This window comes from Salminus brasiliensis, chromosome 10 (genome assembly GCF_030463535.1).
Source record: "Salminus brasiliensis chromosome 10, fSalBra1.hap2, whole genome shotgun sequence".
Classification (NCBI taxonomy): domain Eukaryota; kingdom Metazoa; phylum Chordata; class Actinopteri; order Characiformes; family Bryconidae; genus Salminus; species Salminus brasiliensis.
The window spans coordinates 13,601,641-13,617,535 of record NC_132887.1 but is presented as its reverse complement, the minus strand read 5'-3'; the positions used below and the strand labels follow the sequence as shown (position 1 = coordinate 13,617,535).

At 36.7% G+C, this 15,895-nt stretch overlaps 2 protein-coding genes across 3 annotated transcripts; one reads left to right on the top strand and one right to left on the bottom strand.

Moving 5' to 3' along the window:
- The first annotated feature begins 1,355 nt into the window (after positions 1-1,355).
- LOC140564148 (ankyrin repeat domain-containing protein 66) lies at positions 1,356-3,874 on the top strand. Its single transcript, XM_072689302.1, has 3 exons — positions 1,356-1,540; positions 3,275-3,503; positions 3,609-3,874. Exons 1-3 carry the CDS (start codon positions 1,402-1,404, stop codon positions 3,760-3,762), a joined length of 522 nt encoding a protein of 173 aa, XP_072545403.1. The 5' UTR covers positions 1,356-1,401; the 3' UTR covers positions 3,763-3,874.
- Positions 3,636-13,670, bottom strand: LOC140564147 (adhesion G-protein coupled receptor F3-like). 2 transcript variants are annotated; one of them, XM_072689301.1, is made up of 17 exons: positions 13,575-13,670; positions 12,970-12,982; positions 12,740-12,874; positions 12,377-12,544; positions 11,125-11,231; positions 10,502-10,560; positions 10,236-10,360; positions 9,050-9,277; positions 8,718-8,954; positions 7,302-7,448; positions 6,887-7,074; positions 6,381-6,566; positions 4,911-6,251; positions 4,778-4,819; positions 4,621-4,656; positions 4,459-4,539; positions 3,704-4,366 (listed from the first exon to the last, which is right to left on the bottom strand). In XM_072689301.1, exons 1-16 carry the CDS (start codon positions 13,668-13,670, stop codon positions 4,477-4,479), a joined length of 3,171 nt encoding a protein of 1,056 aa, XP_072545402.1. In that variant the 3' UTR covers positions 3,704-4,366; positions 4,459-4,476. The 2 variants fall into 2 exon arrangements, with proteins under 2 accessions (XP_072545401.1, XP_072545402.1); XM_072689300.1 differs by lacking the exons at positions 3,704-4,366; positions 12,740-12,874; positions 12,970-12,982; positions 13,575-13,670 and adding an exon at positions 3,636-3,683 and having other exon boundaries at positions 12,377-12,468.
- Between the last annotated feature and the right edge of the window lie 2,225 nt (positions 13,671-15,895).

Genomic DNA, 15,895 nt, shown 5'->3' with positions numbered 1-15,895 from the left:
TAAATTACCTTTTAAGGTACATGTTCATATAGAGTTCCAGGCTGTGACCAAAATCGCTCCCTTTTTACATTGTAGGACACTAATGACTAGGTCTGGCCTACTGGTCTCTGCCATTTTTTTCTGTCCGAATCTCCCACAATGCACTCAGAATGGTAAACATTGTGGCTCACTACGTCAGCTGAATGTGGACCAGAATGCATTGTTAGTCTCGTTACTAATATATATATATATATATATATATATATATATATATATATATATATATATATATATATAAACACCTGCTGGTAGTCAGAATGCACTGCTGTTTTTATGCCTGATATATGTGTGTTTTAAAAAAAATCGTCTGGACCGACAGTCTGTAGCTACAGATTTTGCTTGCGGGCCAATTCATTGACCCAAACTGTTCTTCTGTTCGGTTCTGTATGCAGGTTTTAACAGCGAAACATGCTTGGGTGTACAAACGGAGGAATAGGAAAAGTGTATTTGGGCCGCCAGCCGCTTGCATTTTCTGAAGAGACTCCACAGATGGGGTTGTGTCCCTTGTCGCCACATACTATTCTGTCGTCCGATACACTTCTACCAGCTGATAGGTGATTTACACATTAAAATATATATTTTTGTGTAGAAAAATATATTATCGCTGTAAAATTCACAAATGCAACACGTTAATGTCTATTAGCTTAGTCTGAGTTTTGGAATGCAGCTTTACGCAGTCCTGAAAAACAATATGTGGGAATGGCCATCACCAACCTTTCTATTTAACAGGTCTGCTGTTTAGGTGTGGAAGGCAGCGTCCCTGACTGGTGCACTACATAGGGAGTAGGGAGCCAAATGAGATTGAGCCACACACTGATCATATAGGAGTGCGCTGGCTTTTCAAATCCACACTATCCTTAGATGAACCAGCAAGCTAATTAACCTAAAAAAAAGAAAGTCTTTTTATTAATGACAATTGTGTAGAATCGATTTACTAGTACCTGCGACTGTATTTCCACGCCGCGGTTGTTGGAGGAACTGCAGGGTGTAGAGCTGCGGGCCTCGTATTGAATGACTCGTTGCCACAAACAACAGCAAGCAAGCTACACCGGGTAGGTACAAACACAGCGACTAAAACCAGCGTTAGGAAACAGGAATATGAATGGAAAGCAAGCCTACTAAATTATTTTACTCCTTCTGTGCTCTCAAATAATCACATTGGGTCACTTTGGACTGTCTGTTGGTTTGAGAAAAGTTGCAGGTTTAGCTTGAACACACTAGCTATTTTATATATTTATCAAATAATATCAAATATCAGACGAGGATCTGATTGGACGGTCACTCTTGCACTCTTTTTTTGTTGGTTGACAGAGCTTATAAATTGCATGTTGCACTGGAATGCATTGATCTCATGAAGCACAGATGACCGAATTGCACCAAGCGGCAGCGGCTGGAGATTATGATCTTGTGGAAGAAATCCTGAAAAGAAATAAATGCAATCCCAACCAGAAAGACATTGACTGGAACAACAAGACACCTCTGCACTGGGCTGCAGCTAAAGGTACTAACTTGTAACGGGAACGGTTATAAGCAAGTGGCTTTATGTGTCTCATATGGCAATATGATATATAAAGGCATGCACATTCCAAATATGACATATAATAGAATATATACAAGCTGGCCTGTATGTCACGTGTATTTTAATATGTGACACATGGCCAGCTCAAACTTTGTTTGTGTTTAATGGTTTAGCTGGTCTACCATGATCAGTCTGACCCATTAAACAAGCGGTATGACCAAGATTGACTATGCTGCTTGACCAGCTGGACCAACATACACCATGCTGGTCATAAGCCAGATTCAAATAATGATGTCAAAAAGTGAAATGTGGGACAGTGGCGATATACAACATACATATATTACGTATGTACTATGATTGATATTTACATATGTTTACTGCATATGACATCAGTGTTCCAATTTATGCATATGTATAGATAAAAAGCATCTCTCTATGGCAATGGAAAGTGCACTGTGTATTGCCATAGAGTGCCATATATGTGTATGCCCAATCACTTATGGTAGCCTATATGTGCATTCATAGGGTCAGTATTGCCATAGAGTGCCTTTCAGGCCTAGCCTAAAGTTCAATCTCGTTCTTAATTTACATTTCCTTTTGTCTTGTGTCTTATCAGACTTTTTTTTATACTAAAAGGCATTTAATAATACTGCCAAGAAGGGTAATTGCACCTATTAAGCTCAGTAGTGACACCCAAAAATTTAATAGGATTCCTCTTTTGGTCAAAGTTTTCAGACTTTCAGACAACTGTAAACACATGGAGAGACATATCTTAGTATAGTTATTGATTGGCTAAAACTTTGCAGGAACTATGTAGTACCAAACACATGTTTTTATTATATTTATATTTTATAACATATCAGTGATGGTAGTGTACTTAATGGGTATGTGAATTAATGAAGGTACACATTATACACAATTGGATTGGATAATAACAATGTATTGCTCAGCCCTAGTTGCCATACACAGTTAAAAATGCCCTATATTTACATATTTGACAGTTTTGACCAGCAGGGGTGAAACAAAGTATTATAAAACTAAAACTGAATTATATATGGTTACAGTATATTTGCAGTATATAATACTACTGTATTAAGTTGCTTGATTGGAGACATGCTGTAAATGTAATAATAATGCTGGATACGACCGTCAACCACATGCTGTAAATGGAAATGTAACTGTAGTACATGATATCAGGTGCTGTAAATGGAAATGTAATGTAAATTTAAGTGACTGAAAGTGTGACCTTTAGTCAGTATGGTGACATTTGTCCTATGCAAACAATATTCTTCTGCAGCAACTTGTCAGAGTTTTCTGAAGATCAGATTATCAACCTTTCACATAGAAGATGTGTGATTAGGAAGCACAGTTCGTGTCTTATCAATTAATTTCTTATACTGAAGATTAAAATAAAAAGCTGCTCTTGTGACTAGAAGGTGGAAGATATTTTCTTATAGAGGTAGGTATAATATGATAAGGTGGTAATTCAATATTTAAGAAATAGTAAACTTTAAAAGTAAAGGTTTTGCTATTTGCTCCTATTGACATTAGATCATGTATGTAACACATTTCGATATTTAACTGGCAAATGGAGGGTAGCTTATCAGGAAACCAAAAGGCACTCTATAGCCATACAGGCACTAAAGCTTTTTATTATACAAACTTAGGGCTACGAGAGGATTTGGCTCTGATCTGTCTAACTATGTCTTATTTTAGGACAGACTGAAATAGTAAGAATACTGATTGAAAACGGAGCACGGCCTTGTCTAAGAACCGATAATGGATGGACACCTGCCCATTTTGCTGCAGAGTCAGGAAAGCTTCCAGTGCTGCGATATCTGCATTCAGTTTGTGCCCCCATAGACATGGAGGACTGTTCTGGGGATAGACCTATCAGGATTGCTGAAATCTATGGGCACAAAGACTGTGTTCAATTCCTTGAAAAGTAGGATGTCTTATGGAATTATTTATTAAATATCTAGCTTTTGCATAGAGGGGAAACACTTTTTAACTCATGACATTAAGATGCAGCTGTTAATAATTGTTGCAGAGTGAAAGCTGAGTGCAGGGAACATCGACGGACGGCAGTGATAAAAGGTCTACCCCCAAAAGACTTTGATGACAACTGGGTGGAAGAAAGAAGAGAAGTGGAACGACAGAATAGGATGGGACATCATAAAAAGTCATGTTTTCTGCATAAATGAACAGAGAATTGCATGAATTCAAAACACTGACACTTTCTTGGCACTACAATGTTTTATCTTAAAACACAAAGAAAACATAACTCACTATTATTATTATTATTATTAGTTGACATGGTCCACACCAATAAAAACATAAAACAGTTTAATCAGTTGGAATATAGAAAATTTACCATTTAACCATTTAATTTTTTAGCTTGAAGATCCATAGAACCCCTTTTCTATTACAGGTACCCATTACACTAGTATTACTAGTACATATCAAAAACTGAATAATTCTGGAAGGAACTTGTTGAATTCATAACATGCATATTTGTTTAAAATAATGTATTATTTACAAAAGCATGGTCCTTAAGCATAAAATGTAGCTGATAATGATATGATATACAATAATAAGCTATATTTTAATACACAAATCTATGTTTTTAAAACACTCCTCAATATTTAAATAATAAAATATGTAGTTCTACATTACAGACATAATAGGCCATATAAACAAACCCATACTAGTTCAGAGCTGCTGTTCTCACACAGATAAGCAAGTAAAGCCTGTCCAAGGTCTTGTAATTTGTCTTGAGAGATGAAGGAATAAATTGACCATGATAACCTAAATCAGATGTAAGTAAATTATCAGATCTCAAATGTTCTGACAAACAGAGTCTGTTATCAGAAATATTAAATGTAAGAAATGTTACATACCTTTGCAAAGCAATCAAGTTATTTAATTTTAGTTGTTGATGTCATTCTTGTTGAGATCTCACTTTTGTAGTTCACCGATTGCTGAAATGATAATAATTTAGTCAGCTAAACTAAATGAGAACTATATACTTTTATAAAAACCATGTTTCCAATCTGTTTTACCTGTCGTCTTAAACGCTTCAGCAGTGCATCTCGAACCTTTTGGAGAAAACAACCAATTTCACTTTGGAAGTTCTAAAGTGCTTAACCAGTCAAAATGTGAAAACCTCCCCCTTACCAATTCAGCATGATTATTTATTATTTTTAAACTGCAATTTACCCTTTTCTCTCCAAAACATGCTGTAAGGAGTATGAAGAAGCCCTGCATGAAAAATGAGTGAAAGATTGCATTTAATGGTTTGTAGCAAAGTCTTTTGTTATTGATAAAATCTAATTGGATGGTTAATTAATACCTGAAATGAGTTGAAAAAGGTAAAAGCGTAATTCACAATTTGGGCATAAGGTTCCTTTGTGAGGTCAAGCATCAACACAAAAAGTCCCAAAATCCAGGTTATTCCAAGGATAGGGCTGAGGAGGACAACTGTTTTCACAATGCTTCTTGCTACCTCTTTTTCACCAAGAGTGCTTCCTTCTGATAAAGTGGGTTTTAAGATCCTGCTGATAACTACAACCATGGTGAACATGTTAACAAACACAATTATAAAAACAGGAAAAAGAAAAGCATGGATTGACCCTTTCAACGAAGACTCATATATCAACCAGCAGGTTTCAGTAGAATAGTATTTCCCGGTAGCACCATTGTCATGAGAGATGAAAGTAACGACTACAATGATTAGAGGACAGACGTAGCCAAGAAAAAAGCACAGTCCCAAATATACCTTTTTCCTCAAGTGAACAAAAACAAATATTACTTGGTGCAAGAGACCCAAACTCAGGCACATCATCCAGAAAAACACAGCCAGGTAGCAAAAGTGCTTCATAACTGTTAGAGTCAAACACCAGTTGGAGGGGGTGGAAGATGGAGTGTGGGTTACAAAAAAACTGCAGTCTGCTATTAACAAAGAAATCATTATATTGACTAAGACAGTGTGCCTAAAGTGGGCGATGTTGGACTTAACCACTGCGTTCCACACCAAAAACTCAATTACCAAACACAGAGCAAGTGAAGCGACTGAGAAACCTAAACCTGTGTAAGTTAGCTCGTCCATGTACAATAGCTGGATAGGCTTTTTAGCCATCAGAATTGTGAATGCAGACAAGTGGTTACATTCACAGTGATTTGGATTGTCTACACCACCCCATGTACACCCCTCGTCAGACCATGTTGTATTAGCCCAAAACACACAGTACATTTTATGATTTCTGAGTCTATTTTTGTTAAAACTCATTGCGATCCTCTTTGATGTATTGTTGTAAGCAATAACTGATAATATAGTATCACTCGGATCAGTTTCTGTACCATTGAGAGTGTTTGGTAACTTGCTTGCTAGATTTTTGAATGCAGTTTGCACATACAGAGCAGATGAGATGAAAGTGACATTGACATTGAAATTACTGTTGAGTGTTTGTGAGATTGAAGAGTCAGATTTGTTATGTATTATTATTTGTAGATTTTCTTGTTTGAGTTTGGACATATCAGATGCAGACTGTGCAGTTAGATTTGTTTGCTTTATGACTCCTTCTACGGCCTCCAAATATGTAAAAGCCAAATTGTAATTCCCATTAGGACCCACAGTCCTCCAACTGTCATTTAGGCTGCCATTCAAAAGATTGCTTGAAGATTTCACAAAATCCTGAAAAAGACGAGATGTTGTTATTATTTATTGTATGTTTATATTTAGTTCTATTAATACTTAAAGTTTCTGAGATTCTGTTTTTCATTAGCATATGTCTTTTTAATACTCATCACTGCCAGTACTTACAGGGAACACCGTCACAGTCCATGAAGAGTCTTGTATTTTAGAAGCAGTGTATATGTTAGACAGAATGTCTACGGATGCATTAACATTTGCAAATGAGTTTACAGATTTCTTTTCGGTTGACTCCTTTAAACGACCAAATATATTGTTTGCATTTTTTTCAACAATCCCAAGTCCTCTTTGAAGGTCCTGTTATGTATAAGCAGAGATGCATCATTAACTGTATTAACCTGGTGCAAATGTACAAATTTGTTGTGCTTCATACATTCAATCTGGCATTTCACTGTTTGTTTATATGAACATATCAAAATGGTTAGTGTCAAGAGTTTGTTTTTTCGTTACTCATGTATGTTTGTACTAGATGCTTCTGTACCTAGTCAGAACACTCTGATTGGCTGATCCAGGTGCAAACATGAAGCCAGACTGAATTCATGAAATCTTGGAAAATTTGGCTAACTTAGGAAATTTTCTGTAAAGTGCTGTAAAAAAAGACGATTGATAAGTGATACCTTGGCATCATTTAAAAGATCACTGAGGTCTCGGTTAAGACACATAGAGATAACACTATCCCATGTGCCATTTTCAAAGCATCTTCTCTGTTCTTCACCAACAGCAGAAGAACCACATAACCTCATGGCAGTGAAACCAGCCTTTGCCGTTGGCCATCCATTGTCTCCAATGCAAACCTTAGACAGTTCTGGTCCAAAATTATAGAGGATTATGCAATGAAAACCTTCTTTTTCCTGTGAAATATCCTCCTAAAAACCACTGTTACTGACAAATGAACTTTGCATAGGGTATACTGTCTGCTCCTAAAAAAGATGCCAAGTGTTGCAAAGCTAACTCTATTTACACTATTGTAAATATTCTTTATTGTTTCATTAATATATGTATTGATATTAGAGTTAAAAGAGCAAAACTTACTTTGGATGATTTGAATTTGTATAGTGGCACTAGTAGTCTGATTTTGTCTGTTTGTGAATTTACAAATAACAGTAGTATTCGACAGATTTTCATCACAAAAGATTCCTTCATAAGCTTGGTAAGAAATTAGACCATTCCCTAGAGGTGCTTTAAACATACACAAGCGCAGTTAAACAAAAGCCAGGTGACTGACAAATTAAATGCAAAAAATAAGATGCTGAGTTACAGCAAACCATCAGAATAGCTTCAACCATGGCATAGATTCTACAAGTCTCTGTAACAGTATTGAAGAGATGTCTAACACACCAGTACAAAATCACCTTTAGGTGTTCAAGTGGGTTGAAGTCTGGTGACGCAAAGGCCATAGCATAAGATTTGCATTTTCATATTCATCAAATCTTTCAGGGACCACTCGTGCCCTATGGATGGAGGTGTTTTTATTCCCACAGAAATATTTTATATATATTTTTATATATATATAAAATATAAATATTTTATTATTTGCAGTGACCCTTCCCTTGCAAGGGGACCCAAACCATGGGGGCATTGATAGACGTAGTCATTAGTGATTCCCTTCTGTTTTTCATTACATATCATACACAGGCTTTTACACAGGCCACTCAGTGTGCTTATGGGAGTATTCAACCCTGAAAATACATTTCTTCTTTTTTTATTATTTCCTTTGCAGTCACCAGAATCTAACCCAGCTGAACATGGGACATTTTGTACCCACATGTCAGACAGAAATGTCCAGACACATTATGTTGAGTTTGCTTTAAAGGGCTCGTATCCTACATATTTTTGTATTTTAAAGATTTCTTTTGAAGTCTGTACAGCTGTATTATATCATGATCATTTTACACAACCATTTTCTAACCTCTTTATATCCCCTAGATGTCAGTGCACTATTTATGTTATTGTATATGTACTGTAACTGAGTAGATCTATCTTCAGTATCTCAATATCTGCCCTTCAGCACCTGTAAAAAAAATGTCGCTTTAGGGTGTCGATAAGGAGCATCTAGAGGATAAGGAGCATCTAGAGGTGTGACTTGTGGGCCACCACTAGCCAGGCTTAATACAATATTTTAGAGTTGATGTGCATTTTAAGACAGATATGACAAATAAGCTTTGTTCTGATTGGCTGCCCTGTATTGTGCCTCATTGAAAAAGCATTCAGAGCTGAAAAACTCCTGAAGCTGCAGTATGAATGGGCGGTGCTAAACTATGGTAGGCTGCAAAGGTGGCGATGTGTAAATAAGTTTTGGCACTGGCACTGAGTAGACATCATCTTTTAAAACTTTAACAACATATACATTTAATCTCAAACTGCTTTATTTGAGTTTGCTTTGGATTACTGCTTTGGAGTTTGTCAGATCCAAGCCATGGGTCAAGTGTGGCAAAAAGTGATTCTTACCTGGTTCATCTTGTTCAATAGAACGTCCTTTCCAGTCAACTGTGTAGTTTTCTCCTGCATCAGGAACTATACATTGAACCTTAATTTTAAACTGTTTTTGATTGCCTTCACAGTTTGGAAATTGGGGATCGCTTATGTTAATGATTTTTTTGGGCAAAAGTGCTATGTCCAAATATTCACTGGCTCTAAAAATTATAGTGTCTGATTGTTTTGACTTGTATTCACATGTAAATGTTCCTGTATTAAAAGGAAGGGAGAATGATGTATCAGTAAATGAAATTGGATAAATTACAGTTAACTTACAATAGGCAAGCCAATTATTAATAACATACCTTTCCAGACGTCTGTAGTGTTGCTAATGGCAACTCTGCTGCTGTTCTGATTGTAATATACTTTAGATTCAGTTCCATTTGTAATGTCCTTTGATGAATTTAATGCATTTTGTTGGATAGACCACATGGGTTTACCCAGGTCGTCCGTTGTATGGCACGTTAAATTGGCAACAGCATTATAAGAAACTATTGCCTGGTATTCTGGAAACTTGGTGATTTTTACAAGTCCTTTAGAAAGAAATGTTATATTGAGTAAAGGTGTGGTTCAAATGACACCAATCATTGGGGCACACCAACCAGCTATTTCATTTGCTGAATTATACTGGTCAAAACCAGTAGCAAATGCGGTGGCAAAGTAGAATACAATAAGAGTAATATTACATGCACTGCACTGTAAACTGCCTAACTGCATCAAGATGATTTTTGTCTGTATTTCTGCTGGACAGATACTGTTTGTGGTAAGTTATTTAACCCTCGAGCACGTATTCCACCTCCCATACTCCCACATTGTTTACCATCCTGTGTCAGTTCATTTATAGTTGTTTCCCATCTGTCACTCTCTACCTTTCATTTTGTTGGCCACTTTCATTTTGGCCATTGATAGTATAGTTATTAGTTCACTCAAAATCAAGATTAAAGTGAGCTCTTCCCTGTTGTTTCTTTTCAACACTTTGTGATTTGTGTTAACTTGCCCGTTTGCATGTGTTATGGCAGGACAGCCTGGTTTCCATGTTACATAGTCAATAGTTCTGTATTGTACTTTATTTATGGCGTTTAGACTTGTTTAGAGTGACTTACATGTGAATTGTGTTATATAGGTAGTAGATTGTAGGAGTGTTGCCCACTAAGAGTGTTGACTCTTAGTGGTGTAACATGGTGTGCTTGCCAGGCTGGCAACCTGAACCCTAGCCTGATTATTATTTTCTATATTTTATTACAATTAGACAATGGAATATCTAGCACAAACAAAAGTGGCTGTAAATTATTCAGTATTATGGTAGTAAGTAAGACACAAATACAACTGGCTACATGATTACCAAATACATCAGTGCATTTTAAAACTAAGCATCAGATAAAAACAGACAACTACACTGTCATTTTGTTAGGCATCACCTCCAGACCTGTTCAGACATGTGATATCATCAAAAAAATTAAATGTCATGAAATGCTACTAAGAAAAAATTACCTGTTACTACAAGGTTGAAAGTTGCATTAGTGTTGAATTCCAAGGTCATGGTTGTATTCTCAAGATCATTTGACGTAAATTGAGAAGTTATCATCATCTTAAAGTCTCCGATGACACTGCCTTGTCTTTAAAAAAAAAAGCAAACTTTTTTTTTTTTTACTTATGGCATCTTACTTTATGTCTGTTTACTTTGCATTATATCCATTATGCATTGTTATATATGCTTTGGTTTGTGAAAGCTTGCTAGCTCAGTCCATTAGCATTACCTCAGTCCTGTGATCTGCAGTGAGTCAAACCAGGGCAAAGTGCTGTAAATATATTCCAGCTAAAAGAGATAAAAATAGATATTTTTCATATTATATGAAATAAATCAATGATTTACCCGAATATCTGTTCTGTCATGGCAAAATGAACATTTCAGGTACAATTGTCCCAAATCATATATTTGATGTTATAAAAAAGAAACAATTTCCTTAATAGAGAAATTATTTTTCTTTACATTTTGTTTGTCAATTTTTTCTCTTTTGTCTTCCAATTTGGTACTGCCAATTCACCCATTTGTTCATAGCTCCCCATAGCACTAGCAATGTTTCTTGCACTAGTAGGGTAAGGTCTTAACACGTCTCCGCCAATACATGCAAAACCAGTCACCGCTCTTTTTGAACTGGCAACCGACATGCTCGGAGCAAACGCCAGATCCCTTGCTCCACTACGCCAGCAAACAGACACCTATGCCGGCCAACACTGCTCTGAGAGTGATAAGGGGAGAGGGCACAGCCAATTGAGAGCACAGCCAATTGCTGCAGATGGCAACGCGGCATGGCTTGGGATTAGAACCTACATGACAGGTATCAGAATCAGAATCATTTGTTTTCAGTCCAATACAAACCTTTTCAGTGTATTCCTTGACAAACTGTTTATATTGGTCACTTGCAGGATTATCAAGGTAACGGGTAAATGGTTTATCAGTGATGGTAAACGATCCGTTGACAAGAACTGGAAGAAGACATAAAGAATTTAGGTTTTATACAAACATCTTTTTCCCTTTTTGCAGTGACATTTTGAATGCTTGCTTATAGTCAATGACACCCTTAGCTTCCAACTAGCCTGCCTGGATTACACTAAGCAACAACACTATTTAGTTTTCTGGTTTCTGGTTTGCCCAGACGAGCAGTCCTCTTCAAGAGCTGATTACTAGCTCAGGATGCTGACTACTAGCGCAGGGCATGCTATAGGAAACTTGATACAGGGACTCGTCTACAGTTTCAAACAAAACCATGGAAAGACTAAAGTGATGATTGAAAAAAAGGTCTAGACAGTTCCACATTAACACAGAGCTAAGAGCTATTTCACAGACCTAGCATTAGTTCTTGCAGAGTTCTTGTGAAGCCTATCATTGTAATCTGAACAAAACCTTGTATGTCCAAAGTGGTAAAAGGAGAAGGAGAAGCAGTTTTAACTTTCAATGCAAGTTAAATGTAAATAGATTAATTGATGATTCAGTTGGAGTCATTTTATGGTTCAATTTATCATGAACCGTTACTCAATTCTGTCAAGCAAAGAAAATCTGGATTTTGCCTAAATTTGCCTGACAACAGTGAATATCATTCCTAAAACCATTCATTCAATGTTGTGCTTTCCTTATGTGACCTTTCCTTGCCCATCCCACGTTTTTAACACATTCTCCAGTTTTACACTATCTTATACAAAACCCCTAATCTCACCCTTCTTCATACATCCCCTATCTCAAATCAAGGATGACTTTATGAAAAACTTTGTGTGAAAGTTATCAAAGACACAGTACCCACCATGGCTTACAAACCAAAGAGTGCATTATAATCAATAAACCAAATTTGTTTTTCTCAAATCCAGATCACTAAGCATTTGTTTCTCTCCCTCTGCTCATGCAGTATCAACTGTTTTCCCTGTTTGCCTACTGCTTATCAGAGTCAAGGTCAAGGCACACCAGATGGTTTCATTTCCCACACACAGAATGAGAGAGAGAGAGAGAGAGAGAAGGCACAAAGGCCTGAGCTGAAGGCCTAAAACATTACATTTTAAACTTATTTGATCCCAGTCACCTAAAAACATAACCAGTAAGAGACGTAATCAATCAAGAAACTTCCCCATCAAACAGTTACCTGTATTTTTAGAGACACACATAGCCCTGGGGTTTGGAGTTGTAAATGCACATTGGGCATTGTTGCAGCACTGGGTGTAATTACTGCACACCTCATCACTCCACCTGAAGTTTTCAGTGCAGTTACAGTTCACCTGTCCTGTGGACACCTCTCCCAAGGAATTACATTCTGCACTCAGAAGGGAGAAAATTGCTACAGGGATTTATCACATCAAAAAGTGCTAAAGCAGATATTGTAATTTCTTTTATTCTTGTATGTAATTCTTTCACTGGAAAACAAACAAACATTTCTATTATTTTTGTGCATTAAAAAGTGTGCTGATTAAAATGTAGCAGGTTGTTATTTACAGAAATATTTACTTACCTGTTGTTACTGTAATGTGTTTTACTGTTGTTGTGTTCGTCACATTCAAAGTTAGGTTTTTAAGCAGCTTTGTAAAATTGGTATATGCTGCTGTCTCTATGTGAAGCTCAAGGTAGTAAACCTTGAATGTTTCTGCTATACATAAAAAAAAACAAAGCAGTGTTTACTCAAATATATTCAAGTTCCTTTGGTATAGTTTACTTAATGCAATGATGAGAAAAAGTATTTACCTCCTGCAGAAGTCTAAAAATAAAAATGTAAATGAATTAGCAATGTTTGGTGCAATGTGTAATGAAACTTGTAATGAAAAGCAACAAGAATTGTGTATTAAACATTTTTGTTTCACCTGGAATTTATTTATTTTCAGGGTAAACTCATGTAAACATTGCAGCTGTTAGAACTACTTGGTCATGCCTGGTTCAGGGCTGAGCAGCTCCAGAACTCTAAACCCTATGAATCAGAGATGAAGATGTCCAAACAGCTAGTACTGATAACTGCAAAAATTGCAGTTTTATCCAGCGATTTCATTCTAGCTTCCATCTAGCATTAGCTTACCTTTAAACATTAGCTCACATTTGCTTGACACTTGCAGCAGAACAGCTACCATACAGTTTATTTGATCAGCCACTGCACTCTACAAGTAATGTACAAGCAAAAACCTCACTAAAAATATGCCCTGAATTACATATGATGAATTTTGAGAGTATTCCATAGTAGCAGCCCTAGTGTTAGGTATCTCTATGTTGCAGAGAGAAGCCTTCCCAATGACAACTCATCCTGAATCATCTTCTGCAGTTCCTCAAAGCACAGCGTCAATCTGTAAATGTAGACCAACCTTAAAAAACAATACCAGCAAGATGAGAATCAGTCCTGAACAGGATTTCATTTTGAGGCAGGAATTTCTGGGGAAGAGAAGAGCACAGTCATTCATGTGTGGGGAATATGAAAAATACTTACGAACTTATCAATTACCACAATAAGTGACATGATTTTAGATTTTCCCTTATACACTAGATCAGGGGTACGCAAAAATCCCCTCCCTGCATGAAAAATCCTTTTTTCCCCCACAGACAACCCAACTGTTCTACTTCAAGGCTAATCGTATTAGTTAGAAAGCTCTTCTCAACCTGCTCATTCTTCTAAAATCAAGGGTATTAAAAAAGAGTTTCTCCTGTTTTTGTTGAAGTAACTGTCTCTACTGTCCAGGTAAGGTATTGTACAAATATGTACACTATCTGTATATATATGGCAATACACAGTTTGGTAACTAGCTTTACTTGTTAGCTATCTGTTTTTTTGTGTTCAGCTGTCTGAGGTACAGTGATGTCCTTCTAAGGTCTGTAAATGTGAACTGTTCATACATGCCTTTGAGCCTAAAAACTAAACGAATAGAAGTCAGCATGGCTGTCTCTGTACTGAAAGGACACATATAACTTGCTGGACATAATACCCTTAATATAGTAGCTATATAATAATGTATATAATATATGGACAAAAGTATTTGGACACCTACACATGAAACCTACAGGAGCTTTTAGGACATCCCATATTAAATCTAAAGACAGTATAATGGAGTTGGCTTTTATGCACTCTGCCACCCAGCACTTTACGTGGTCTAACACTGAGTTGCTGTGGTTCCTAAACACTTCTACTTATATATATAATACCACTCACAGTTGATGGTGGAATATCTAGAAATTAAAGCAATTATTCTGTTTGTTTATTTTTTGTTATTGTTTTTGTTTTGTTTTTTTTTTGCTCTTGGGTTCCCCTTACAGTTACTGAGTGTAACTCACTTTTACACCACTGCCATAAATACAAATCACAGCTGTACACATGCATTTGTTAATAAGCTGAGAGAAACAGCATCTGAAGTAAAAGAACCATCTGGACAGAATCAATAGAGTAAAATCACAAGGGGTAGGTAGCATTACACAGTTCTCGTGTGAGGTCACATGTCTGCTCCACCAGAGTTACATAATGCAGTAGCACCATTCTGGGCCTAGAGTGGCAGTGATAAAGACACCATTATTATTATTACAGTCAGTGTACCATCAGAATTACATTATGGATCTCATTTTAAATGTTTTGACCATTTTTTTTTTTTTTTTAGAAATGTATGTATTATTCTTAGCATCTACTTACCTCCAACACACCCTACCTTTTAAAAGCATGTGATAACTATTAAATATTACTCTAAATATACTCTATTCTACTCTGTGTTCAATCACTGATGAATGAGAATGTAAACACAATATAGATTTATAGAATTTAAGGTACACTTAAAAAGGGTATCAGTTAGTGTCTTTAATACATGTTTTCCCTGCTACAATAATGCCCATTGGGCCATTGCCATGAACTGAACATTGGGGGGGACCAATTCTGCTTTTGGGATGCACAGTTTTGAGCACCCCAACACATTTCAGAATCAGAATCAGAATCAGACTTTATTGGCCAAGTATGCTTACACATACAAGGAATTTGTTTTTGGTTACAGTAGCTCACAGTGCATGGTAACTGACATTCCAGAAGTAACAAACACACACACACACACACACACACACACACACACACAGTGACATACCCGCACAGACACACCTGTAAACTTAACATGTGCAGAGTTGTATATTTAAAGTAAAGTGTTAAGTGCAGCAGTAAAGAACAGTGCAGACTGGATTAAATAGATATAAATATGGAGAACAGAGGAACAGAGGGGAACAGAGGAGCCTTTAGGTAACTTTTACCAAGGTCTCAGACCTTAATTTTAATAATATTTTCTGGGACTTCTCGTACCAGCAGTCAAGGGAACATTTCACTGGTAGAGGGCAAATCATAAAAAAATCAATGGACTACTTCAAGATGCACAAGCCATGGCCTTAACAGTCCCCAGAACTAAACATCCTCGACAATCTGTGGATAAACCTTTGAAAGCACATGCAATGTGCATGCAATATTGTCTAAGAATACTACTTGCCAAAAGGAACATTTATAAATACTGATCATACAGGGTGATCACGTCAACCTAAAATCAGATCACCACCCCACTTCATCCTCCCAAAAGTATTGAATGGAGCGCCAACCATCATTCCAGAGAACACAGTTCCACTGTTCCACAGCTCAGTGCTGGGGGCTTTATTAGACACTAGGCAGGGGGCC

Bases quoted from the DNA above. Each gene is read 5' to 3' on its own strand.
- LOC140564148 (XM_072689302.1), top strand. From the start codon at position 1,402: ATGACCGAATTGCACCAAGCGGCAGCGGCTGGAGATTATGATCTTGTG. The intron at 1,541-3,274 runs GTACTAACTTGT...GTCTTATTTTAG, and splicing joins GCACTGGGCTGCAGCTAAAG to GACAGACTGAAATAGTAAGA. The intron at 3,504-3,608 runs GTAGGATGTCTT...TAATTGTTGCAG, and splicing joins TGTGTTCAATTCCTTGAAAA to AGTGAAAGCTGAGTGCAGGG.
- LOC140564147 (XM_072689301.1), bottom strand. From the start codon at position 13,670: ATGAATGACTGTGCTCTTCTCTTCCCCAGAAATTCCTGCCTCAAAATG. The intron at 8,955-9,049 runs GTATGTTATTAA...CTTTTAATACAG, and splicing joins CACTACAGACGTCTGGAAAG to GAACATTTACATGTGAATAC. The intron at 6,567-6,886 runs GTATCACTTATC...TATACATAACAG, and splicing joins ATCTTTTAAATGATGCCAAG to GACCTTCAAAGAGGACTTGG.